The sequence below is a fragment of the Pithys albifrons genome, chromosome 6 (assembly GCF_047495875.1).
Source record: "Pithys albifrons albifrons isolate INPA30051 chromosome 6, PitAlb_v1, whole genome shotgun sequence".
NCBI classification, from domain to species: domain Eukaryota; kingdom Metazoa; phylum Chordata; class Aves; order Passeriformes; family Thamnophilidae; genus Pithys; species Pithys albifrons.
The window spans coordinates 59,611,934-59,637,641 of NC_092463.1; the positions used below are offsets into that span (position 1 = coordinate 59,611,934).

Consider the following 25,708-nt stretch of genomic DNA (forward strand, 5'->3'; position numbering starts at 1 on the left):
GTGGTTCACTACTAGCTTAGAAATCTGTAAAACCATGTACATGGAGACCTGAAAAAATCCAGTAATAAGCTATTTTACATTCATAAATATCTAAGTTACAAAAAAATCTTAGGGGCAGTAATAGTTACTCTCCACGGTTTATTGTCTCAAATAGTTTCTTTTGCAAGTTCTGTTGCCAAGAAACTTTTTTTATATCAAAGACAGTTTAATGAAGAGTCACTTCATCAGCCTCTTCTTGCCTAAGAAGAAACTTCCACAACTAGAAAAAACACTTTACATACAGTGTCCCAATTTCTATGTTCACTTAATGTGTGAAAATTTCACCGTAATTCAGACATAAAAATCTGAACTTGAAGTTCCTGATGTATTTGACTAATAAAAATAAAACACAAGGCAAAACAACAAGATTTGACTGCAGGATCACTGAATCCATCTCAAACTTGCTGTATCACTCTGCCACTGTTAGATGATGCTGGTTCCAAATGAAAATAAAAACATACACATGCTTTAAACTTTCTACTTCTTTATGTATCACTTCAGTCTTTGTAGTAAAACTACACAGCAATAAGCCTAAATTAGTAAGATTCTATGAAGCTCAGATAAGCACTAAAATCACAGATGAAAGCATCTGAAATGTGAAAATTATTTAAGCATTTACGTTGTATAAGAAAACATATCAACTTAACATTGTATTTATGCTCACTCAGACAAAAAACCATTTCACTGTATCATTTTTTTCGAGGAAGTCTATAACCATATACTTCCACTGAACGCAATGTAGACATAACAAGACAGCAGTGCAGAGACTTGAGCTAAACCAGATACCAAAAGCAAACTACTTACAGCAGCATACCCAAGTCAGACACCTTGTAAAAGTCCCATGCTATTGAGGCAAAACCATTCCTGGTACCATCCAGTCGTTTTATAACTCCAGTGCTCCTCATCCAGTGTAAGCACACCCAAAGGAAACACCTCAAACCACGGAAATAACCATCTCAGAACACGGGATGATGATGATTTTTAAAACGTACATACTTACTCTTATATAACAGGAAGAGAGCTCTTCATGAACTCATGACACAACCATACATGACAACTCATAACCTTAGGAATACACATGTGCAATCCAGAAAGACAAGCACAAAAGCAAGAGAACATTCAAACACAACAGTTTTAACAAATACTGCTTGTTTGGGGATTCAGGCATACAGACACTAGAATTTTATTAGTTTGAATGCAGAGTCTTAATTTGAGTCGCAAACCAATTTAGAACCTGTAAAAGATGCAACTCATGCTTTGAGAGCACTCCTTTATTCCTTTAAACAGAAGTTAAGCCTACACTGCAGAAATTTTTCCGCTGAACTATTAGTAGATCATAAATATTAATTAACTATTTTACTCACCTGACCTGACTGGGGGGATAAACAATTAAGAACCTCCTCCAGCATCACTGGTACGTGCAATCTTCCAAAATTATTGTTTTCCGTACTTTGAGGCAACTCTTCAGTCTCACATTTTTGCACAGTTTGTTCTTTTAACTCACAGTCAGAAAGGTTTTTTGATGAAGAATGGATCCTTCTGGCCAAACTATCCACATTTACTGAATTCAGTTTTAAGTTGTGCAGAAACAAACATTTGGAAACATTGCAGAGATATTGAGATAACATTTTGACCAACCTAGAACAAGAGCAGATGTTGGGAATTATTTTGAAACAAGTATTTGAAACAGTGCACTTGTTTAAAAAACAAATAAAAATGCTCTAATTAAAGCAAGCAATACACATTCCAAGATGGGCAGTTTCATAAATAGGTCACATCAGCAAAATACATTTTCAGAATTTTCAGTGTTATCTCCCAATTAATCCTATTCAAGCAACTAGTAGATTACCTTCACTATCAAATTTTCATTATGTGCTTTGCTTGGATCGACCTTTCCAGAGGCCTCAGATATTTTGCCTGCATAGATAAGAATGTGCTGATTGCTCACCTCTGGAAAGCTACTCTCTCAATAATTTAAGGTTCAGCTGGGCAGTGTTTCCCCCTACCATAAATTTGTTAGCATATGTTACTCTTAACTTTACACACACACATAAACCTGAGGTTTTGCAACAAACCACACCACCTCTACAGCCAACACACACATCGCCATGGGATGCTGTGCTGGCTCTGGCTGGGCTGTAGTGAACACATGGAAGAGACACAGCTGGGGGAGATGACCCAACCTGAACAAAGCGATATTTTCAGACCAAGCTAAGCATATGAAGTGGGGAGGGCAGAAGGAGGCAGGGGGTGGGCTTTAAGAGATGGTTTGTCTTCTCGAGTCACCCTTATATGCGATGGGGTCCTGCTCTCCTGCAGAGGGCTGGCCACCTGCCCGCCCTTGGGAAGCAATGAATTAATCCCTTGTTTTGCTTTCCCTATTAAACTGTCTTTATAGCAATCCACGAGGTTTCCAGATTTTACCCTTCCCCCGCTCTGCTCCATGCTGGCGGGGAGGCCTGGTGACACCCCGGCCGGTGAGCACCATCGCCCCACTCACACCGCCCTCCGCCGGCACCAGCCCAGCCTGATATCCCCGGGTACACACTGTGCCTATAACCACCCTCGGGGATTTCATTTTTCCCTTCGAAGCGCGCAGAAAGCGCAAGTTATTGCGCTCTAAAGCGGTGCTGCGGCCCAGCCGGAGGCGGCCGCCGACAGAGCAGGCTTTGCACAGAGGCAGAAGGCAAAGGCAGCGAGAGAAGTTCCGCCAGCAGAGCAGGATTTGCAAGAGAAAGAAGACAAAAACAGCGAGGGAGGGAAGGAAGTTCTCCCCCCTCCCCAGCGCCCAGAGCCCCCAGGACGCGCCATTGGCGCGAGCCGAACCCGCAGAGCGGCGGCCGCGAGACGACCCGGGCCGGCCGCGCGCACTCACCATTTGCGCCGTCGCTCTGCTGACGTCGCGCGGGAGACAGCCAATGAGAAGGCGCGGAGGGCGGCGTGCTTGGGTTTGAATTGGGCGGCAGGGGCGGCCGTTGGAGCGACACGGACCAGAGAGCGCCGGGCAAGAACGGCCGGGAACGGGGCGGGAGAGGTGAGAGAGGGGTGGGATGGGACCGGGAACGGACCGGGAACGGACCGGGAGAGGCGAGAGAGGGGCGGGGTGAGACGGGACCGGGAACGGACCGGGAACGGACCGGGAGAGGCGAGAGAGGGGCGGGGTGAGACGGGACCGGGAACGGACCGGGAGAGGCAAGAGAGAGGCGGGACCGGCCCGGAGAGGTGAGCGCAGGGCGAGCACGGCCGGGAACGGACTGGGAGAGGTGAGAGGGGGGCGAGCACGGCCCGGACCGGGCATGGGCGGGGTTAGGCACCGTTCAGGCAGCGAGACCGGGACAGGCTCAGTCCCGGCCGGGGGGTGAGTTCGGCAGTGGGCACCGTCACCGGAATAGGCTCTGTCCCGGGAGTGAGTCCCGGGGTTGTCCCGCCACGGGGCCGGCGCTGGCGGCGTTCCCCGAGGAGGAGCTGCCCCCGGAGTGGCCGGGCCGGGCGCTCCCTGTTCCGGGGGGTGTTCCCGGCTCCGTGTCCCGGTCACGGCCCGGCTGAGGAAGGATGAGCTCGCCTTGAAGCGGCAAAAGCACCGAGAGCTTTCCTGTGTACGTCGCTATCTGCTCGTAAGGGTGAACGAGCAGCACTCTGTGACCAAGGATGGGCCATTTAACGGGAATTTCGGGTTGTTGCCCACCTCTGTTCCATGCAAGTTGCGTTAACGGAATCCCCGCCTAACTCTCTTTAAACCTGCGTCAATAACCCAGGGAGAGCAGCATAGGCAGCTACTCTGCATTCTGCTGCAAAGGCATGAAAATTACTCGCATTAGTCTGTAGAAACCTAGAAGAAGCTTGTTCTGGCATTAAGGAAAGCCAGTAGGTTATTGAGTAGCTTTAATTGTTAAAATAAACTTAGGAATGTACTGGGGAAGTGCTAATTGGTTTTCTTAAGGCTGTGCTTGACTAAATCATCTCTTCAGGCCAGTTCAGTGTTTCCCAAAGCTGCAGTGCCATTGTCGTAGTCCATTGTGGGTCACTGGCAAGCGATGGGTGGGTCCAGCAGAGGTGCCAGGAGTTAGTGCAAATAAAACGTGTGAACTGTTTTAAGGGTTTTATCTGAAACACAATGCCATTCATCCTGTCTTGTCAATTGCAGAGAAAATTCAGCTGTGCAATCTGAAAGGCCTGGAAGCAAAGCTGGGGACCAGGAGGGATGGCGCTCTCTAAGGAAGAAGGCGTTTGTAACCACGTCAAAGTGGTGGTTCGTGTCCGGCCAGAGACCCAGAAGGAAAAACAGAACAATTTTACCAAGGTTGTCCATGTTATTGACCGGCATATGTTGGTCTTTGATCCAAAGGAAGGAGAAGTTGGCTTCTTTAACGAGAAGAGACCGACCTATAGGGATATTAACAAAAGACAACAGAAAGATCTGAAATTTATGTTCGATGCCGTTTTTGGTGAAAGTGCATCCCAGCTGGAAGTTTTCGAGCACACTACCAAAACGCTAATTGATGGCTTCTTAAATGGATATAACTGCACAGGTAAGTTTGCTGTTTATCCTCTGTAATTAAAAAACTTCAATAAATTCCCCAAGTTTCTCCCATTGTGTGCAACTGCTGCAGGGTCATAAAAGTGTGAGATAAAAATAAAGCATTGTGTTTTAATTCATATATATGAGAGGCTGACCTTTTAGCATATGGAAGTTAGGGTAGCTCTACTATATTGAAAGTAAGTTTGTGTTAAGGTTATAATAGACTTCAGAGTTTCATCTGAAATATGTGTGCTACTGACATATTAAATCCTCTGGAGTTATTCAAGCAGAAGCAGTTGTGTCACTGAGTGTGCCTGCTTTCTGAAATCTAAGAGCTTGGGCTTTTTAATTGGCAAATGGAATGTGGTGAGGAAATTGTCTGTCAGCCCTAAGTTGATGGTGTAGGGTTGTGAGGGAAAGTAAATAATATTTTCATGTAAATTTTGAACAGAAAATGCTATTTTGAAGTAGCTCTCTGATTTTAGCTGTAAAAGGTAATGCCTAAGTAGGAAACTTCATCAATTTCTGAGAAGAACTGTTTGAAATGACAGAGATCTATGAATTTTCATTTGACTTTTGTGTTTCCAGTTAACTTACTGGTATAAATTACATATTTTTGCTTTGTTGGTTTTTTTGTGAAAATTCAGTGCTTGCATATGGTGCAACAGGAGCTGGAAAGACTCATACCATGTTAGGCTCTCCTGAAGATCCTGGAGTGATGTATTTAACTATGATGGCTCTTTACAACCGCATGGATCAAATAAAAGAAGATAAAATCTGTGAAGTTGGTGTCTCTTATTTGGAGGTGAGTTCCTGCATTTGGTATGTCCTTTTTAATAATTCGTATTTGACAAATAAAGACAAGCTGGTTTTGCCTTCACCTCGTCCTTTCTGGGGTTTGACAAAATGTGTCCTTATAGGAGTGGAACTGAACTGTGTTCGGCTGAATTTGCGGTTCAAAGGCACCTGTTACTATTTTACAGTCGGCTGCCCAAAAAGAACAATCATTTCTAGTATATTCACTGAATGTTCCTGTGATTTGTGTCTTGCTGATTAATTCCATCCCTTTGAACATCTATTGATGTGTACAAGAAAATATAATTTCAGGGTTATGTCTCAGAACTTCGTAATAGTATCCTATAAGCACTGTGAAATTGCACAACAAAATGATATTCTGTTTTTACAAATCAGTGTCTTGGCACTGCTGTTGAGTAGCCATAAAATTGTTGTCTTGTAGCCCCCTCAAATTCTTAATGGAAGAATAGTTGGTGTTTGGGAGGAGGAGAAGGAGAGAAGAGAAAAATAAATGTTTTGGATTCATGCTTGTTGCAAACTTCATTTTTTTAAAAAAAGGGGGTTGTTTGGGTTTCTTGGAATAGAGAACAAAGATTATTTACTAGAAAAGAATGACTCATTGCAATGGCTTAAAAGAAATCCTGCACATTGAATATTTTAAAGTCGGTATAGAAGAACTGGTAAAAAATCTACAGCATGAATATGTTACTTTTTTTTTAAAGCAATATTCAAAAAGACTGGTGATTTCTGTTTATTTAAGTTTAATTCTGTCAAGTATAGGAGGATACTTTTAATAAAATATTTTTAAATTCCTTTTCAAAGATTTACAATGAACAGATTCGTGATCTGCTGGTCAGCTCTGGACCTTTGGCTGTTCGAGAGGATGATCAGAGAGGGGTGGTAGTGCGAGGTCTGACGTTACACCAGGTATGGCAGTACCTGTAGAAACAACACACTTGAGAAAATTGTGAAGTTCCCACTGTTCTGTGAGAGTTGGATGGAACTTGTTTTTTTTCCTGCTGGGATTTTTTCTGGCCATAATCAACAGTAACTTGCAAACTGAACTAGTTAGTCGAAAGCATGTTGTGAAATAAATGCAAACAGGTACAGCATTCAGTCCTTATTAACCAAAGGGTACCATTGGCTTGGTGCTCATCCAACAGGTTTGGGCCACTTTGTTTTTCAGCTAAAACATCTTGGCATCGTTATTGCCAAAGGAATTGCTATGCTGGCCTGGAAAAGTAGTTTAAGGTGAAACTTTTTAAACATGGTTATTTAGAAACACAAGCAACCCTGAGACTTCACACTAGTGTAGAACACTCCAGGATGGCAATTAAGGCCAAGTTAGTTTTGCAATCTGAAAATCAATTCTTGTGGATCTATTTTTTTGGTAGCCTTTTAGTGTATGTTACATGACATGTAGCTCCCTGATTTTGTGTATGTGGAATGAATTGACAGGAAGGAGTGTTCTTGGTTTGGCTTGCTCTGTGAACATCATGCTTCTGAAACCTTCAGTCTTGTGAGGAAAAAAATTAGTGTATCACTGTTTAATGTGTTAGTACAAGAAGAATTATTCTTACATGAGGCTCCTTCGGACTATGGAGACCGTTTTCAGATTTGTTTTAAGTTCTCTACTAACAATATTCTCTGATCTAAAGTGCTGCAGTTAAGTGCTTGCTTTTCATACATTACTGCTTTTTTAGCTGAGAATATTTGTTTGAAGTGCCTCAATTTCGAAACAGGAAATTTATTTCTAAATAGCTAAAATTATAAGGTGTTGTTTTGTTTGTTTGGGTTTTTAAGATAAATGTTCTATAGGTGATGAAAAAGAAAAAAAGTGTATTTATCTTATGTTCTACTTTTAAAGCCCAAATCAGCAGAGGAAATCCTTCAGATGCTGGATTATGGAAATAAGAACAGAACGCAGCATCCCACTGACGTGAATGCCTCCTCTTCCCGGTCCCATGCTGTGTTTCAGGTAAGATCATGTGGCAGATACACAGTGATCATTACTGTCAGTTGCAGGTTTTGTTTAACCTTGGATACAGTGGAAGCTTTTATTTTTAAACTGTGTTGAGCCTTTGTTTGAGCGAAAGGGGATTGAACTTTTTCCAGATTTCTTGTTGACTTCTTATTCTTTAGAAGCATGTAAAGGTTCATCGTGGTTATATTTGAAAAAATGAATTCTGTGAAAAGGTCTCTAGTTCCAATAATTTGAATTAGAATAATATATGTTTATGATGTCTTAATTTATATTCCTTAGAAATGTCTTCGCTGAAAAATGATAATTTTGGCCTTTATAATATGGATGTATATTCAATCTTATAAACTGAAAGTTATTGGTGGGTTTTTTTAGTGTGTTCTGTTTTCATTAGGTTGCTTAGCTTTTCTGTAGGAAAAATAATTTACAGAATACAGTTATTTGTCTGACTATAAACTGAGAATCTCAAGTAGTACTTTCTAACTGTTAGTTAATGTTAATTTTTACACTAAAGTGCTTTCTTAATGTTCTGGTATGTACCAAGTTTCAGAAAATGAGATAATGATTCTTAGTTTCCATAAATGGGTTTTGAATGAGTTGTACAAATCTTCTAGAACTTAAGATTTCTCCAAAGATTATTGCTGTTTGGTACCCACTGCCTTATCCTGCTGACTCCTCTTAAATACAACTTGTGATATTTAAAAACTAGTCCCGTTAACTAAAATGTCTTTTATTTCTTGTTTATTATCACATACTGCAAAGCAACATCTTGAATTATTTATATGATTCCATTCTGGGTTAAACAAAATTAAAATAAATTTGATTCTAGTCCTTGCATTACCGTTGGGCAGTTCTTAACTGTGTCTGCAGACTTTGGCAATGCTTAATAACAGTAACCAAAAGTCTTGAGTTTTTTCAAAAAAAACCTTGTAAATATGTAGCAAAGCAAAAGTGATTGCTACTCTAAAAGCCTCTGTTTTCTTATACACCTTAAACTTCTGTTTGAAATTGCACTCCCTGTTTTGAATTTCCCCTCTCTTGGTTGTACATTGTACATGATCATACCAAGACTTCTTTTGAAGTTGTTCAGGTCAAGAGCTGCATTGTTGTGTTTTAAAGGCAGAAGGTACAGTAAAAGAGAGATCAGAGTGAACTGCTGATTTCTGTTTGTTTGCTGCCTGTGCTGGAGTGTCTTATCTCCCTCACCTTGACTCAGGAGACAAGCTCTATATTGTATTATGTGGCAAGCTTTGCATTCTTCTCAATGCATTTCTAATAGTGGCACACAATTAAATAAGTCACTTCAGTTTCTCAAATATTTCCTCACATCTGTGACATTCTGTATAACAGAATTGTGTCTTTGGTTCCAGAGTTGTAAGTGTTGAGAAATCCCCAGTGCTCTCTTGGTTGAACTCTTCTTACATTATTTTAAGACCTGTTTGCTGGTAGAGATACCTCAACTTTTATGCTGTCTTTGGCTTTTCTTGTTAACTCTGTTGTCTGAAACTGACTCAGAAACTGCTAAAAGTCTTGGCCTGGGCTGATTCTGAGCTGATTCTAGGGATGCAAGTTTTGCCTTACCCACACCATCTGTTGTAGATTAGAAATATCTATCTGGGTCAGGCAATTAGTGCATCTGAATGTAAAATCTGAATTGCCACACTGTTCTATTGAAAGTGTTCTGCTGACAGACAAAGAAATACAAAAGTTTTTGCTTTGGGGCATTTCCTGTATCTTTTGAATTTTTCCAAAGCCTGAGTTGTACAACACAGCTTGGCTGTCACTCCACCTTTCCCTATAGTCACTGAGTTGCTCTGATTGTGTTCCCAATCTTGAGGTTGGATTTTTTTTTTTGGTCTGTTCTACTAGAAATAGTAAAACTGAACTTAGTTGTACTGTTTGCTATAGAAATGTATCTATTTGGAATAGACATACATTTCGTGGCAAGTCATGAGTATTTTTTTCACTGACAATACTTGTCAATTTTTATTCTGTTACAAAGTGCTATGAAGACTTCATTTCTCATGCACAAAGCTTAAAGTTACAGAACTAGTGAGATACTGGCTTTATGCATAGCAGTTCTTTACTCATTCTCTGTATAAAAGTACATCCGTGAAAGTGTCAGAAACCTACAGCCTTATTGACAAATGGCAAGGCACTCAACACAAAAGGGCAAATTTATAGAGAATCCTGGAAAAGTAAAAGCTATCTAAGGATAGCTTTAATTTTCCTTATTGACTGTATAATCATGCTCTGTCTACTTCCTTATAAACCTGGGGAGAGAATACCTTCACCAGCAGAAGGAAACAAAAGCATTTCCTTATACGTCTCCTGTACGGTGACAATTTCAGGAAGAATGGGATGAAGGGGAACAAGTGGTCTCAGGGGGCACCACATCCCAAAAGATCTTGGAATGTGTTTTCGCAGCAGTAAATAAGTATTATTCCCTATTAAGGTTAGATACAATTAAGTCTAAATCCCTGAAAGTCCTGCTGTTTGCCTGGTTTATCCCTATACATATCTTTATTGCATACTCCTAAGTGTGCGTTTAAAAATGAACACCTCTTTCAATATAACATACAATAGTGTGATATACATCCTAACTGCAGAAGAATCAAGAGCTGTTTTAGCTGTGAAATTCATTTTCCTTGTAAAGAGTAAAAAAACTCACTAATCTTTGGTGCTGTTGTAAGCCTGGAGCCAGTTGGTCACTTAATCCTCTGCAGCAGGATGGGGGAGAGGATCAGAAATGCAAAAGCGAGGGGGTTGTGAACCTTGTGGTTCACTTAATTCAGGGGAAATGAGTGGGGAACAATCACTTGCCACTGTTAAATTGATGATCAGCCATTCCTCAAGCAATGGCTACTTTCAGAGAAACTTTCTTTCTATCATTTGGGGTCAACTGTTTGCTTGCAACATCTTGCCCACTGCCTTGACACTGCACAACCCTGTTCAGCATCGGCTCATCACTACAGTCTTATCAGCACTGACTGGGGCACAAATCTGAAAGCACCATATGGGCTGCTCTGGAGGAATTTGACTCCACCCCAGTCAAGCTCAGTGCAACTACACTCTGCTCCTTTTTCCTTAGTAATCCCTGAAACAAGTGAGTTTAAGAGGTGTCAGAAATGGATTTGCTATTTCTGTTAGGCCGAGCTACCTGCTGGTGTTAAATATTTACAAAAAAAACCCCAACAACGACAACAACAAAAAAGTTTCATGTTGCATTTCGAGAAGAATTCCAATAAAACTTTCTGAAAACAGTTGTTAATTTTATAGTGTAACTTACTACTTTATACTGGTTAGTGGCTACTTTTTAATTCTTTTCTTTTAATTGTAGATCTACCTACAGCAGAAAGATAAAACAGCCAGTATTAATCAGAACGTTCGTGTTGCCAAAATGTGCCTCATCGACCTGGCAGGATCCGAACGTGCCAGTGCAACCAATGCCAAGGGGGCTCGTTTTGTAGAAGGAAAAAATATTAACCGCTCCCTGCTTGCTCTTGGAAATGTCATTAATGCACTGGCAGATCCAAAGGTGTGTATGTGCTGCTTTCCCCTGCAGTCTTTACCTGCTAATGTTCTGAAAGTTTTTTGAAACTCCTAAGCTGATTTAGTAATGGGAATTACCTTGTGGATGCTGCTCATATCATCATTTGCCTTTAAGACTGACTTAAGGGTTTCCACCATTATCTCTGTGATAGCTGAAAGCCAACCACAGCAAGAGAGTTCTCAGAAATAGTGTCCAGCTACTAAGGGTAGTGTAAAAGATGAATGTACTTGCTTTTCTTACGTACCTTTTTCAAAATCAATCATATATAGAGAAGCTTTCCTGAGTAAATGAATAACCTGAGAAATCTTTAATCTTGGGGAAGAGGCTTTTATAGGATAAAACAGCACCTATTGCAAGTTGTTGTTTTTTGATCTTACACACATAGCCTGCTCAAAGCAGTAGATTAGTCTCCTGCTCTGGCTCACCAGCTCAAGGGAAGGGCCAGGTACCGTTGTGTGGGATAATGACAAAACTTCCTGAACTTTTGCCTAAGTAAAGACCATTGTCTACCACAACACTTTTGTTCTTCTGGGCAACTAGCAAATTCCTACTTAAGATATGCTGGGAGAAAAGGACCAGAGCTTTTATTTTTCTTCCTGGTGCTGCACCTTCTCATCTCCATATTATTGGAGTGGAAGGAGAAGTTTAAAATCTGTACTGTGGGCATAAGAAAGATTCTTTATGTTGATTTATTTGGTGCAAGATTGGGTTCCTAGTGACCTAATTTGGCACCATGAGACAAAAGGTTTGTAGATGGAAAAAAGCTTCACATCAGCAGAGTTGGGTTGCCTAGAAAGGTTGTGGAATCTCCATCCTTGAAGAAAATCTAAACCCAGCTGGGCAGTCCTTGGCATCTTGCTCTAGCTGCCCCGCTTGAGCAGAGGCATTGAACTAGAGGGATCATAGAGGTCCTTCCCAAAGTGGATTATTTTGTGAACTGAAAGTAATTTAATGTGTCTTGCCTTTTCTGTTCATTGCTCCATGACAAAAATAGTAGTTATGTACCCAGACATCAGGAAGTAACCTACCTACTACATGTTGTAAAGGTATGAAACAGTTTCAAGAGACTAAATTATAGGCAAATTTAAGAAAAATTGCTTATGTCAAAGAAAACTTTCAGGACTGTTTGTTGTATCTTGTAGCAGTGTTGAAATTCTATGCAGACTTTTACTTAAAGTACAGTTGAGTAATCTGTAAAAATGTGTTCAACTCCTTTTAGCACCAGAAACACATTCCTTACCGAAACAGCAAACTGACTCGTTTACTGAAGGATTCTCTTGGAGGAAACTGCAGGACAATAATGATAGCTGCTGTTAGCCCGTCCTCGTTGTTCTATGACGACACCTATAACACTCTGAGATACGCAAACCGAGCAAAGGATATCAAGTCTTCTGTGAGTATATTTGTATTTATTGATCCCTTGTCAAAGTACAATACTACAGTATTAAGAGAAGAATTCTTTCTTTTGTAATGTTTTCCTTCACTTTTGTCTCAATTTCCTTCAGTTACCTCTTTTTTTTCTTACCATCAACTCTTTCTTATCTGAGTGATAGATCTAGTAGACACAGACTAGATACTGTGTCTGGCCTAAAGCAACACACCTTCATTAAGGAGAAGATGTTGCCAGTTTGAGATAGTTTGTTTTGTGAGCATGAGATTTAGACATAATCCTCAGCTGACTGAGTTCACATCTGTTTTCAGTATCTTGCTGTTACTTTCTTGAAGAACTGTAAAGTATATTAAAGATGCGTCTGACTAGTTGTACAAGAGCCAGTCCAGATTTGTTACAAGTAGAATTTAGGTGGAGCCAAGAAGCTCAGTGAGATTATATTAATAAATTAAAAGCCACCAGAATGTCTTGTCTTCTGCTCTCTATTGTTTTGATTTTTTTCATAATGTCTTTTATTGCAGCTCCTAATTTCTTTTCTGTAGTATGGGGTTCACTCTAGTTTCCTTTTGTTGCATAACTAAAGGTAGTATTTATAATAAAATCTACAAGATATACATTAAATAGTCAGACTAGTAGGAATAAATGCAAAATGTGCTTGCACATGTAAATGTAATTACTTTTTATTGTTCTGTTGAGGGAAATTACCTGGGCATGGGTGTGCAACAGGTGACAGCAAAAGCTGAGTCATATTTTTGTTGTGCAAGTCAGGATTTATTTCATTCTTTTCCTTATAATACAGTGTATGCCTAACTATGTAATACTTATACACAGCATATTTATTATGCATGAAAACATGGAGCCACCTCAAAATTTTGCCTTGTTTCTTTACAGTTGAAGAGCAATGTTATCAGTTTGGGCAACCACATAAGCCAGTATGTCAAAGTTTGCAATGAACAAAATAAGGAGGTATGTAAAAAAAGCTGTTGTTAAATGTTTGAATGATTAACTTTGAATACCAAAATAAAAGTTTATAGGATTGAACCTATAAGGCAATGTTGTCCTAATTCTCCCATACAGTATTTTAAAGCAAGAAAATTTTGTCTTCTGAGGGGAATATCCCCTACTGCCACTTGTAAATCTGCTCGACATGTAAGCACAGAATGATGAGTTTGAAAAAAAAGTACATCCTATCTAAAAGGTGCATCTTTTGGTTTAGATCCTGATGTTGAAGGAGAAACTGAGACAATATGAAGAAAATCAAGTGAGCCTTCCCAAAAATTGTAACGCTGCAGAACTTTCAAGCAACCAGCAAGTGGAAATAGAAAGGTAAGTGAATGGCATCACAGTCTTGCTGCCAAACTGGAGCTTGCGTAACTTGTAAACGCATTTGTAAAACTTACTCTTTTTAATATTGGTTTCCTCATTTTAATGTTGCTTTACTTAGACTAGATATGGCTTTGCATAACATGTTGCTTCTTTTTAGAACAACTTGGTGGTGGATTTAAAATGAAAGGGGGGATGCAGGAATGAGATGTGACAGGAAGGAGCATATGAATATTGGTTCCAGCAGAGCTGCCTAACAGGTTGTGTTTGTGGGTAGGCAGAATGGAGTTTGCATAAATGACAGCAGCTCTTGATACTGTTGGCAGACGCTGCTTTAAGTAGTATCTTTCCTGCAAGGTTTGAGAGACAAAAACCTTGAAGCTCTTCTTTCCACAGTGAGTTTAACTTATGTTGGTAGATTCCTCATTTTTTGTTGCCTTTATATTTCTTGACCTCTTTTTCTTGTTGGTGATGTTCCTGTTGATCTTTTCTCAGTGTGACTGTCTCACGAGAGCATGTAAAACGTAACAAAGATGTGAAGTATCAATTTGTTGCAGAAGTCAGTCTATTCTGCAGAAGATCAGGCTTCCCTGTGAAAGTCTTTCTGGATGTGTCTCTATCTCATCATGTGTTTCTGAGAATTATTCACCTAAGTTGATTCAGTTAATTGACCCATTGAATGTGCTATTTTTTAACCTGAAAAACTTTCTGAGGTCAAGTAAGAACCCATTCAAAGCAAAACGTTCTCTAACTAAGCTTCATTTTATTGGCATTCCAGACATTTCAATAAAGCCTCTCTTTCAGGTTATTTAAATTTAATTTTCAAAATAAGTGTGGGCTTCTAAGTCAAGTCGAAGTTTGACAGTTTTCCTGCATATTTTTACACTGTATGTCTTTAAGATTGATTTCATTTCCTGTGATTTGCCCTTTATTTCATTCTTTGTGTGGGGGAAGAGTCAGTCAAGGGCAAGGTCTCTAAAATATCTTTTCAGAATGCTGGACATATTCTTTGCCAAGATTTGTCGGTCAGAGAATGTTTGCATGTTAATGTCATGGCATATCCATAGAGCCACATGTAAGCCTATCCCCTTCCCTCTAAATATTCTCTTCTTAGGAATGTCCTGTCAGGTTCTTCCTACTGATGGTGTGGGTGATTAGTTGATTTTTCCCACATTCATTTCCAGGTTCTGAAGGTATTGTTCTGCCTTCTCTCTCTTGTTTGGGATAGGAAAGAGATTCTTATCCACAATCTTGTATTTCAGTCCAACTACCTGTAGTTTTTGCTTCAGTGTTATCTGAAAGAGACTCACTGAGTACATTTCTTGCTTCTTCAAACCCAGAAATCATTCCTCCTCTCTCTGTCTAAAGCCTGGAGCTGTGTTGCCTGCCAGTCTTTCAATCCTGCCTCTGTTGAGGTAGACAGTGGGCACTGGCTTTGGAACTACATCTAACAAGTCCCTGAGCTCTTGGAGACCAGGCAGTGTAGAGGGTTCCTACCTTGGATATGCCTGCAGGATAACTTTGTAATTTTTGAAGTGGAGAGGGTAAAGATAACTTCATAAGAATAGAAGTGTGTTTATTGAAAGTGATCCAGCTCAAGGCAGGAACTTTGCAAAGGCTTCTATACTTGATGCTGCACTTTGAACACTGATGATTATAAGTACACATTTACTAGTAATAGTTCCTTATGAGGACTGTGCATAGAGTCAGTGTCTGCACCCTCTCCTAAATTATGGCCAGGCTTTTACTGTGAGGGAAACTGAGAAAGAGGATTCACTTGGGTTCCTTCTTGCTGTGTTTCCCAGGCAGCTGGGAGGAACTGTGTTTCTATGGATACTGCACAGGGCAAAAATTCTGCAAGTAGTTGTGCAATAGATAGTAGTGTAGATAGTAACAGTGTAGGGTAAGAACTCTGATACACTGCAGCTGACTATCCCATTAGCACAGAATCTTTTAGGTTGGAAAATACCTTGAGGATCATAGAGTCCAACCATTAACCTAAAATGGTTCCCCCCCCCCCCCCCCCAAAAAAATAATGCTTCTGTATTTTAGTACACATTTTACCTAGATATGATAGCATTCCCTGGACACTTACAGAAAACTTGGATTTTTAAAACTGTGGAGAAGAATTTTTTCTTAATTCTGTTTCCTTTTAAAAGGAGAGTAGTTAAACACTAGAATAAAGGACTCATTATTCCAACTTTAGACTGTGAAACAGAATTGCTACTTCTGAAACGCTGACAAGAAGTCAGTTGTGGGGCAAGAAGGTCTCTTCAACTTGCTCTGAAGTTGAACCTGTGTTATTTTTTTAGGATTTTTACAATTTTTTTTTCACTAAACACTGTGTAACAACCTCAAATGTTGCATGTCTTTAGAACATTTGCATGTTAAACTGTGCTTTTATTCTTATGTGAAGTTCTAACAGCATAGAGTGTAATGAAATGCTTTGTATACAAGGCTGGTCATTAGTGAGGTATAATCCAGTGTCTTTTGGGCCGTTCTGTACTGTCGCATTTTCTGTATTCAGGAGTGAAGTGAACAAGTGCCACCACTGAAAGTCATATTGCAACATGGCAGTGCTTCCAGGTTTTCTCCTTATCCTTGTTATTCTGATTTGTGTTAGAGACCAGGGATAACCAGATAACTGGTTACTCAATGCTCCTTGAGTACTCTCTACCACTAGTTAGGTTTTCCCCTGCTATTTGCTGGTAAACATGTGTTAAAACATGATGCATGTTCTGAGTTTTGTTGTCCATTAGTGATTAAAATTGTACAACAACTTCAGGGAAAGTAAACAACTGAAGACCTTCATGGTTTTCCTTTTTTTGGGAGATAGCTAGCAGGTTTTTGTGTGACCTTTTGTGTCTATGGCAACAGTAGTCTGATCTGTTTAATAAATGAGTATAAGCAGTAGAGAACAAGCTATTTAGCATCTCTGAGAGTTACACATAAGACTTATGTGAAGAAGTTTCAGATGCCTTTCTTTTAAATCCCAGTGTCATCTTCATAAATAGAAGATTTATTTCTAGTGATCTCCTAAAAATTCACATCTCACTTTCAGTTCAGATACATAAAATCCTTTCTGATGTACTGACACTTTATTTATTGTTCATCCATAACAGGCTTTACTTCTTTCCTCCTCATTTATTAAGTTGGAACTGAAATTTCCCCTTCTAAATCAGATAGTCATAAAAAGTTTTCAGTATGTAATTAATTATTTATTCTTATCCTTTGGTTGTAGATACAAAGACATCCTTAAAAACGTGTTTGCAAACCGGGAGGAAATCAGAAAAGAATACCTCAATGTAGAAAAGAAACTGAAAGAAAACACACTGAAGAAATATTACCATCATCAATGTCATGAACAGACTCAACTGATGTGCTCTGAAGAAAAAGCAGAAAAGGTGAGTTTTCTATAGGGTAATGCAAGGTATCATCTCTTCATTTTGCTATATTCATGTAAACTTTGCTTTAGTGATTATTCAATGAGTTAGTGCTTAAATCTTTAATTAAAGTAGGGACACACCGATTATCACTTCTCTATGACTACTGCATTACTGACCTTATTTTTTGACGTATACAGCAGAGTATAGTTGTCCTCTGAATAGAAAGAGAACCCTTGCTTTGTTAGGATACTGCCTTGTTCATATCCAGCTTGCTGCTGGTGGGTTTGAGCCTTTTGGTTTTCAGATTTCAGCAGAACATTGGAAGAAATTGATGCTTGCAGATAGATGATTTTCCTTTTGCCCGATACTTTATTTTTTATTGGGCTTTTTCTAGGACATATTTAGGAAAACAAAGCAGATGAAATTGTTTATTCATTTTCATATGTGAGAAACTAGAAATTTTTGGTTATGTTGTATTAAAGTAAGGAAAATGAATCTTTATGTAGAGAATCTGGCGAATGTCATTTGAAAGTTCCCCCATTAAATGCTATTTCTTTTTTGTTAATTGTTGGGGTTTTGGTTTTTTGGTTTTTTTCAGGCCACTTGCAAACGGGATCAAAGGCTTTCAGTGCTTGATATCCACTGTGTGCACATGCAGAAGAAAAAAGAGGAGGTGCTCCAACGTTTTGAGGAAAATACCAAATGGCTGCACCGTGTTGAAAATGAAATGCGTCTGCTGGGTCAAGATGGGCGTATTCCAAAGGTGAAATGCCTTTCACTTTTGGGATGGGGAGGAGAAATAGAAAAAGGGTCAAACCTATGAGTTAAGAATTGTTTAATATTTGAAATGGAGTGTGTCAGTACACAGAAAAAAAGCCAAATGTATCTTGGAGTGTGCATGGATGTGTGCCTGTTGGATTCTCAATGCTAATTGCAGCACACCCGCTATTGGTCAAAGGAATCTACAAGGCAACACTTATGCATGTAAATAAAAATCAAACAATTCATGCTTTTCTACCATAAAACTTCATTATTATAATTCAGCTCTGCTCTGTCTTTACTTGTCAATATTGATTGAATTAATAGAAATTTTAGTTTAAATTTTAGTTTCTCTCTTTTGGTTTGGTGTGCTGTTGTTTGATTTTGGTTGTTTTCTTCCCAATTTCCCAAAGGAACTGCATCAAAATCTGCAGTATTACCATTCAAACCTGGAAGTTCAGGATTTGAAAGCGCAGGTCAAGCACATGTTGGATCTGCTGTCCCTTCAACATCAGTATCATAAGGAAACAGAAAAGTAAGTTTGGTTTCATAGCAGATGTGATAAAACCTGTGTTCTGACACTTAGAACTTCAGAAGACCTATTCAGAGAATTTAGTTTTAATTGAAACAGAAGGAAAATTGTTTTTTCTGGGTAAGAATTGTGTTTTCATGAGGAAACTTGTCTTGCCTCTTTCTGTTTTACAGAGTACTAAATACTTTACTTCCAGTTCATCGCAAGCAGTACCTGGCCTTGAAAGAAGCTGGGTTGACAAATTATTTAACTGAGACTGAGTTTGGGGAGGTTGAGCAGCTGATTCAAAGAAAAAAATCAGTATCTTGGGCTGACCAGACCAAAGAAGATCCAAGTCAAAGCAATGAAGTAGAGGTGTCTGCTATCTTTGCATTCCCACAGCTTGTGAGCAGACCAAGCACCCCATGCAGTAAGTGCATAATTAATTTATTCTGTTTTGGAAATATTTCTGAATGTCTCCTGCAAAAGCAAAATGTCATCCCTAAAGACAGTGGGTGTCCAGTTCTGCAAGTGTTGAAGCCATATGTAAAATTGTGCCTCAGACCCACTTTCTGTAAATTTTTCAATGGCTCGGCACACTGCAGCAGATTGCTCCATCTTCCTCTTGTAACATACCCTCTGTGTCAATGTTTGTAAATCCTGTGAGTCCTATTAAGAATTCCATTTGAATCTTTCACACGAAGGGAAGTTCTTGCCAGGTGGGGCTCTCTTCTCCCAGGCACTCAGCAATAGGACAAGGGGGCACAGGCTCAAGTTCTGCCAGGGCAAATTGAAGTTCGACATCAGAAAAAAATTTCTTTCCAGAGAGAGTAATCAGGCATTGGAATGGGCTGCCCAGAGAGGGGGTGGATTCCCCATCCCTGGAGGTTTTTAAACTGAGATTGGACTTGGCCCTGAGTGCCATGATCTGGTAAAGGGACTGGAGTTGGACCAAGGGTTGGACTTGATGATCTTGGAGGTCTTTTCCAACCCAATTTATTCTATGATTGATGGAAAAGGAATCATAGTGTCAATTGCTTATAATTTTGTTAAAGTGATTTGAAATGTTAAGCAAGTACTACAGTTTTGCACAGTTTCTAGTGATAGCCTTGAGGGACATGAGATTTATTATTAATTACAGGTTCACCTGGAATCAACTTAGTACAATATTTTTTATAAGTTCCTTTTTCCAAGAATCAAAGGATTCCCCATTTCTACCATGGAATTGACTGCTTTTCCCCCATAGCTCTCTGTAGCTTTTCTTTAGCTGTGACATGAGTTGCCCTGGAGCACAGTCTGGCTAAAAAGGGATGAAAATTCCTTATGGAAGGTGCTGTTCTGATGGATGGCAAGCAAAATCTCAGCCTGTAGTGCAACTACTGTGGGCCCATGCTTATGTCTTGTGCTCTGGTTGGGCAGCACCCAACACACTGAGGCTTTCTCATTACAACTAATAATCCATAACATTGACAGACATGCATAATTAACATGGGAAAAACAAGTAGCACTTCAGCTTCACAAGAGCTGGTAGCCATGAAAGAATGCATTGACCCTTGAAGAACTGGGAAATTAGTTCCTCCTTTCTTTAGCTTTCTTCCTCTATACAGATTGAGGATTATTTTGTCAAAATCATTTATTGCCTCTGTTCTGATTAAATGTATATGTGATTTTTGTCATATGTTTGTGTTGCTGTTGATGACTCCAGACAGTTGATACACCCAGTATTTCACTGTCTGAAATGTAAAGATCAGATAGTGTTGAGTGTCAGCTTGGGCTGCAGTTCTTTGGGGTTTTTTGCATGAGTAGCATTGGGTTGATTTTAGTTTGGGTTGATTTTTCTTTTTAATGTGTTTATTTTTGTGTTGTTGGAAAGAAGAAAAACAAAGTTTGCAGATGTGCATTTTTGGACTTCTTACACTGCCCATGCTAGTCAGCGATTCATTCAGCAAGGTCAAAAGTTATTTTATATCATAGGCTTGTATTTTGAGATACTGGTTTTTCTTTTGGAGATACCTTTTTTCCTTTTTTTTTTTGTTCCCTTTTTTTTTGGCAGGATAGGCAGGGAGATATACCCAAACACTAATCTAGAAGCTCTGTAATATCCTTTATAACTAAGTATTGATGGCAGTGATTCTGTCTTGTCATATATGGGTTATCATTGTTGTGAATTTTCATTCCTGATGCTCGGAAGCCTTTTTGGAGTTCTTGATTAATCTGCTCCTTTTCCCTCTTTTTTGAAGTCCTGTGTTTTAAGAGACCTGATCTGTTCTTACTGAAATTAACACTGAAATGACTATTATTGAAATTCCACACAAACTATTAAGAAGTGAACATTTCACTTCATTTAAATCATTATTTGAAAGGTTGTCTTGAAAACCTTATGTGGAGGTCTTCCAATTATTCTCTTTTCTAAGTGTTGTTGGACTGTATGTTCACCTGAGTAAATGGACACCACAGTTTTCAGCTGAGTTGATCTCTTTTTAGCTGTAGGTGGTGTCTGCCTGAAGATGTCCACAGAAATGTTTTGTGTTACTTTTTGCTTCTTATCCTTTGGAAAAGGAAATAGGAGATGTTACTTTCACCCCTTTTCCTCTCTTATTAGATGCAGGATAAAACAAGGTAAAAACAACTATCTCCAAATTTTGTAACCTTTAAGGGAAGGTCACCTAAAACATTATTGGTGTTGACACAATCGTATCACTACATCTTGGAAGTGAGGTTGGAAAAAAGAAATCCACTTATCAGTGCTTTAAAGTTTTTTCTGTTCAGCATAAGACAAATGCAATTAAATAGGTTCTCTTCAGCTGTGTGTTTGAATTCATATCTAAAATACATTGAATTATTAAATTATATTGTCATGGAAATTAATTTCTTAGAAAATAACATAAATCAGAAAAAACATATTAGCATGGGAAAATATGAAGTAGCACAAGGGCAGCACCCTGATCAGAAATTGGAAGGATGTAGTAATTTCTTTTTTCCTTTAAAGTTGAAATAAATTATTCAGGAATCCAATTCCTGCTTCCTAGAGTCATTTCAGAAGTATGCTTGGCAAATGTTAGCGAGGGATGACCTAAGAACTTAATGAACAAATAAAAAGGAAGATTTATACATATCCCCTCGCACCTTGGGTGCATTGATGTTTTATGATTTATAATTTGTTCGAGATATTGGGAAGGAAGTAATGTTTTGCTTCAAGATTGGAAGGGGAAAAAAAGGAAACAAAAGAGCACAGTGGTCATTTTTCCTTGTATAAAACCCATACTTCACATTTAACATATTTGCATGGACTTCATCTTGTCAGCAGGAAAGGACAGTGCAGTTCACTTTTGTGACTTTGTTCATTTTTTCATAGTATAAGCTGAGAGCACTAATTTTTTTTAATCTCCCATTTAATAAAAGTATATGTTGCTTGTTTAGGGTCTCAAAAGTTTCTTTTCTAAATAGTTTTGGGGAGTTGGTTGGTGGCAATGTCATGTTTCACATGAAACATAAGTCCAAAGCATCTCAGTTGAGGAAGAGAGTGTTTGCTGGTAACAAATGTGTATTGGGTTTGAACACATTTGAAAGACTATTTTTTGAGGTAAAAGCCCTCTGCAAAGATGAGGTGGGACTCATGTAAAAACAATAATCTCTATGAGGAAAATATTTTTTTCCTCTTCAGTGTGAGCTTATGAAGTAAATAATGACATCTCTTTTGTTAAACTTAGGAGTATCTGGGGATGTTGCAGTGTCTGTGCCTTGGCCATATTCGGAAGTTTGTCATTAACAACCTACAAGTTCCTGTTTAATTGCTGTGTGTTTAAATTTGTAGTGATGCAGGAAACCATCTGTATTTAAAGACAGTGCTGAATTATGTGTGTTGCAGAGCATGAGTAATCACTGAGGGAACTTTTGTAATTACACTCAACTTTTGTCTGCAGCTCTTTGAGAGAACCATGACATTATGCAAATGAATTCTTATCGAGTGTTTTCACATAAAAATTAAGATGCTTTAAGTCACATACATAATTTTTCTGGTTATAAGCACCGTGTCCAAAAGGCCAAAGCAGCCAAATCATTTCTGCAGAATAGGAAAAGCTGTAAAAGCAGGGCCTTAACTTCTTTTGTGTTTTTTGGAATTAACTGCATTTCACTAGCTGGTTCTGAAGAAGGAGTTAATCTAGTAATTGATGTGGAAAAAGAACCTAAAAAGAGTAAAGAGAAGAATAGCAAAAGTAAAAAGGTAGGGGATTTTATTCTAGGTTTTGTTGATAGTTTTCTACAAAAATAAGTTCTTGAAATATATTCTGAATGTTCTTACTTTGTTGTATGAAGTGGTTTTGATATTACCAAGCACTCAGCCATGGGACAAGGGGGCTTGGGCTCAAGCTCTGCCTGGGGAAATTGAAGTTGGAGATCAGAAAAAAATTCTCTCCAGAGAGGAGTAACCAGGCATTGGAATGGGCTGCCCAGAGAGGGGGTGGATTCACTATCCCTGGAGGTGTTTAAACTGAGATCGGCCGTGGCACTCAGTGCCATGATCTGGTAAAGGGACTGGAGTTGGACCAAGGGTTGGACTTGATGATCTCAGAGGTCTTTTCCAACCCAATCGATTCTGTGATTCTACCTTGTTTTAAGATCCTTCTTTCTATTAGGCATTTCAAAATAGCAAAGAATTTGAGCTTTTTTGCAGGAATGCCCAAGTCTTTGTTTCCAATGAAGATTTCTTTGTTGGAAAGGGTCTCCTCTATATTAAGTAAGATTAACTAGTAATGAGGATCAAGGTACTCTCCGACCATTCAACATCTGTTTCTGTGGTCAAGTTATCAAGATAATCAGTTATTATGCTTAAAAACTCCTCATTTCTAGAAAAAGCTAATTAACGTTCATATGCTTTGCCAAAGCACATGTAACGCTTCACTACAGGAGTTGACCACCTCCTATCTTGTTTTTTTCCTCTAACCTTTAAAACTTTTAAACACCTGTAAAATTCTGATCTTAATTATAAATCAGAATAATTTTTTTAGAGAAAATGTTGGCTTCACAGTATTTTTTTTCTCTTTATAAATTTGTTAAAAATTTAGATTTGGCTTGTGTATGCTTCATGTAACCATGTGCAGTCTCATGAACAATTTAACTCTTTGTATCCAGGAAAGCACAAGCTGTGAAAACAAGCTCATTTAAAAATGTGTTTGAGTGCCCATTCTTGACTGTTTATTAATGGAGAGCTGTGCAGCATTCAGAGGGTGGACTGATGGGTGGAGAGCTCTGACTGGTATTTGCAAGTATTTCTGTGAATGGGAGAGTTCTTGGCATCATTTCAGACGTTACATTTCCAGAAGCCTCACTATGCATTACCATTGAGAGAATGGAATTGATTTATAGCAGGGGGGGAGAGTCAAGGCATCCATTGCCTCCCCTTGTCACAAACATCCAAAAGTAAAGTCAATTTTGTACTTTGTGTATCAGGAAAAATCAGAGTGTAACTGTATGTAGTAAAAGACTTAATTAAAAGTAGAAAAAGCATGTGCCTTGTGTATAGGAGAGCTTTGTTTTACTGAGGGGCCTTTTCACATTGTCTTATATGACTTCTAAGTATTTTTTCTCAGGCTGTGTAAAATAGTGCCCCTGATCACTGGGACTCACATGAAGGCATTTGGGCCTTTTCCAGTTCACAGCTGCTGTTTGTGAACCTGTAGTGAAGTTGGCCATCACAATGCTGCTTTTGAGTATGAATATTAAATAATTGAAATTCATTGACCAGACCTCATTTGCAGTTTGGAATTCCATGAGTCAGTTGTTAAAAGAATGAAAATGTATGATTAGTATTGTAATTGGATCAATCAGTGCTAGCCCAGAAATGTTTATTGAAATGAATACATTAATATTTGATTTCACTTTAGCAGAACAACCTGGTAGACTTAATTTAGCTCGGTTTCCAGACATAATCCCCTTATGCATGTTATTAGCATGAGTTCCAGAAGAAAAGAAGTCTTGGCCATTATTTTGTCCTTAATGTCAATTAGAACTAACTCAATTCATCAAAGTTGTTTTGTCATGAGCTCTGCTCACTTTTGCTGTGACTCATGTTGCACAGATTGTACATTCTGCTTTTGGTATGAATGCTCAGGGCTTTAAATATCTAATATTGCTAGTTCTTGTCTGATCAATCAGTATTTCTGAGGGGTCTTTTGGGGCAGATGATACAACAAACTAAGGACCAAAACCACCTCATGTCGTTTGAGGGGGGTGATTGATCAGTGGAGAATGACTTTTATTTTTGATTTCTGAGTAAATCTCTTAAGAAAAATAATAAGGAATTCTGACAATTCTTTTATAAACATCAGCCTGAAATTAAAGATCAGCAAATATCCGATCACTTGTCTAAAAAAATGTTTGGAATAATGCTTACTTTTAAAGGGAAGCATTGTAGCTGAAAGCAGCAGCTAAGGCAATACCACTTCTAAATTTTTCTTTTAAGCTATTTCATTGGGTTAACCACTGATGTTCTTTGAGGTATATGGTGATTCATTTTTGTATGAAATGAGAAATAGTATTACTGAATCACAATGATCATTCTGATGCAAAAGATTGAACAGGCTGTAGAACTGTGAAGCAAATATAAACCATAAACTTAATTATTTATATTACGGAACAGGTTTGGAGATTTTTCTGTGGAGTTGGACCGTGTTGTTTATCTTTCAGTAGGAAAATGATGTCAACTCTTAAGGGTTGCTGTCAGACATCAGTTCAGGAACTACTGAGATTTGTTCTTTAAGGAAATATAAGCAGCCCTTCTTGGTCCACCACTGTGTCCTCTTCACTACCATGTATTTAGCAATTTATGGGAGTAGTGTTTTTGTAGCAACTCCTGTTGTCTGAGCTCATTTTATTTAAACTTCTTGATGGTAACCATTAAAAGAACCTGCAAAAGAATTGGCAACTGGCTTCAGTATCGTGGTTTCTTCATAAGACAGAAATAGAAACACTGGCAGTTCTTTATTCTCAAAATAAAGAAATGTTTTTCTTGTTGTGTTTTTGTTTACCTTAGATCATAACTCTTTGTAGCTGTATAGTGGTAAGAACAAGTTAAAGTGGGATTGGGATTTTGGAGTTGTTTTTGTTATATCCTATTTGGTTTATGTTATTCAGGGAAGCCAAGTTAAATACGTTGCTGGGGGTGTTTGTTTAGTTGTTTACTGTGCTAGGGGCAACCTCTTATTTTCACAAAAAGAAACGAGAGGGGGACACTTCTTAAATATTTTATATGCTTTCCAATAATTTAGAGACAAGAAAAACTAGTTGTATTTTGACTTAATTTTACAGTGAGTTTTATTCCAGAAATAAATAGGTTTTAAAAATGGTAACATCTTATCTTTACCCTATATAGAATTGCTGCAACTATCGTTATTAATTTACTTGTATTACAGTATGAAATGCTGTTCATTATGATGCAGTTCATCAAATTAT

The 25,708-nt window shown here is 38.6% G+C and overlaps 2 protein-coding genes across 6 annotated transcripts in view; one reads left to right on the top strand and one right to left on the bottom strand.

Moving 5' to 3' along the window:
• METTL15 (methyltransferase 15, mitochondrial 12S rRNA N4-cytidine) overlaps nucleotides 1-2,941 on the bottom strand; it is a 91,390-nt gene extending 88,449 nt beyond the window's left edge. The window contains exons 1-2 of one of the 4 annotated variants that reach the window (XM_071559080.1): nucleotides 2,915-2,941; nucleotides 1,404-1,677 (exon numbers count right to left, since the gene is read on the bottom strand). In XM_071559080.1, the coding sequence (XP_071415181.1) occupies nucleotides 1,404-1,667 (264 nt within the window). In that variant the 5' untranslated portion in view covers nucleotides 1,668-1,677; nucleotides 2,915-2,941. The other 3 variants (XM_071559081.1, XM_071559084.1, XM_071559082.1) reach the window with 3 other exon arrangements.
• A 71-nt stretch (nucleotides 2,942-3,012) lies between these two features.
• KIF18A (kinesin family member 18A) overlaps nucleotides 3,013-25,708 on the top strand; it is a 31,026-nt gene continuing 8,330 nt past the window's right edge. The window contains exons 1-13 of one of the 2 annotated variants that reach the window (XM_071559535.1): nucleotides 3,013-3,073; nucleotides 4,184-4,568; nucleotides 5,206-5,363; nucleotides 6,176-6,280; nucleotides 7,221-7,331; nucleotides 10,675-10,872; nucleotides 12,107-12,280; nucleotides 13,169-13,243; nucleotides 13,494-13,603; nucleotides 16,842-17,004; nucleotides 17,585-17,749; nucleotides 18,159-18,280; nucleotides 18,451-18,686. In XM_071559535.1, coding sequence (XP_071415636.1) covers nucleotides 4,241-4,568; nucleotides 5,206-5,363; nucleotides 6,176-6,280; nucleotides 7,221-7,331; nucleotides 10,675-10,872; nucleotides 12,107-12,280; nucleotides 13,169-13,243; nucleotides 13,494-13,603; nucleotides 16,842-17,004; nucleotides 17,585-17,749; nucleotides 18,159-18,280; nucleotides 18,451-18,686 — 1,945 coding nt within the window. In that variant the 5' untranslated portion in view covers nucleotides 3,013-3,073; nucleotides 4,184-4,240. Of the gene's footprint in view, nucleotides 3,074-3,213; nucleotides 3,262-4,183; nucleotides 4,569-5,205; nucleotides 5,364-6,175; nucleotides 6,281-7,220; nucleotides 7,332-10,674; nucleotides 10,873-12,106; nucleotides 12,281-13,168; nucleotides 13,244-13,493; nucleotides 13,604-16,841; nucleotides 17,005-17,584; nucleotides 17,750-18,158; nucleotides 18,281-18,450; nucleotides 18,687-25,708 lie in introns of those variants that run through there. The other variant, XM_071559537.1, reaches the window with a different exon arrangement.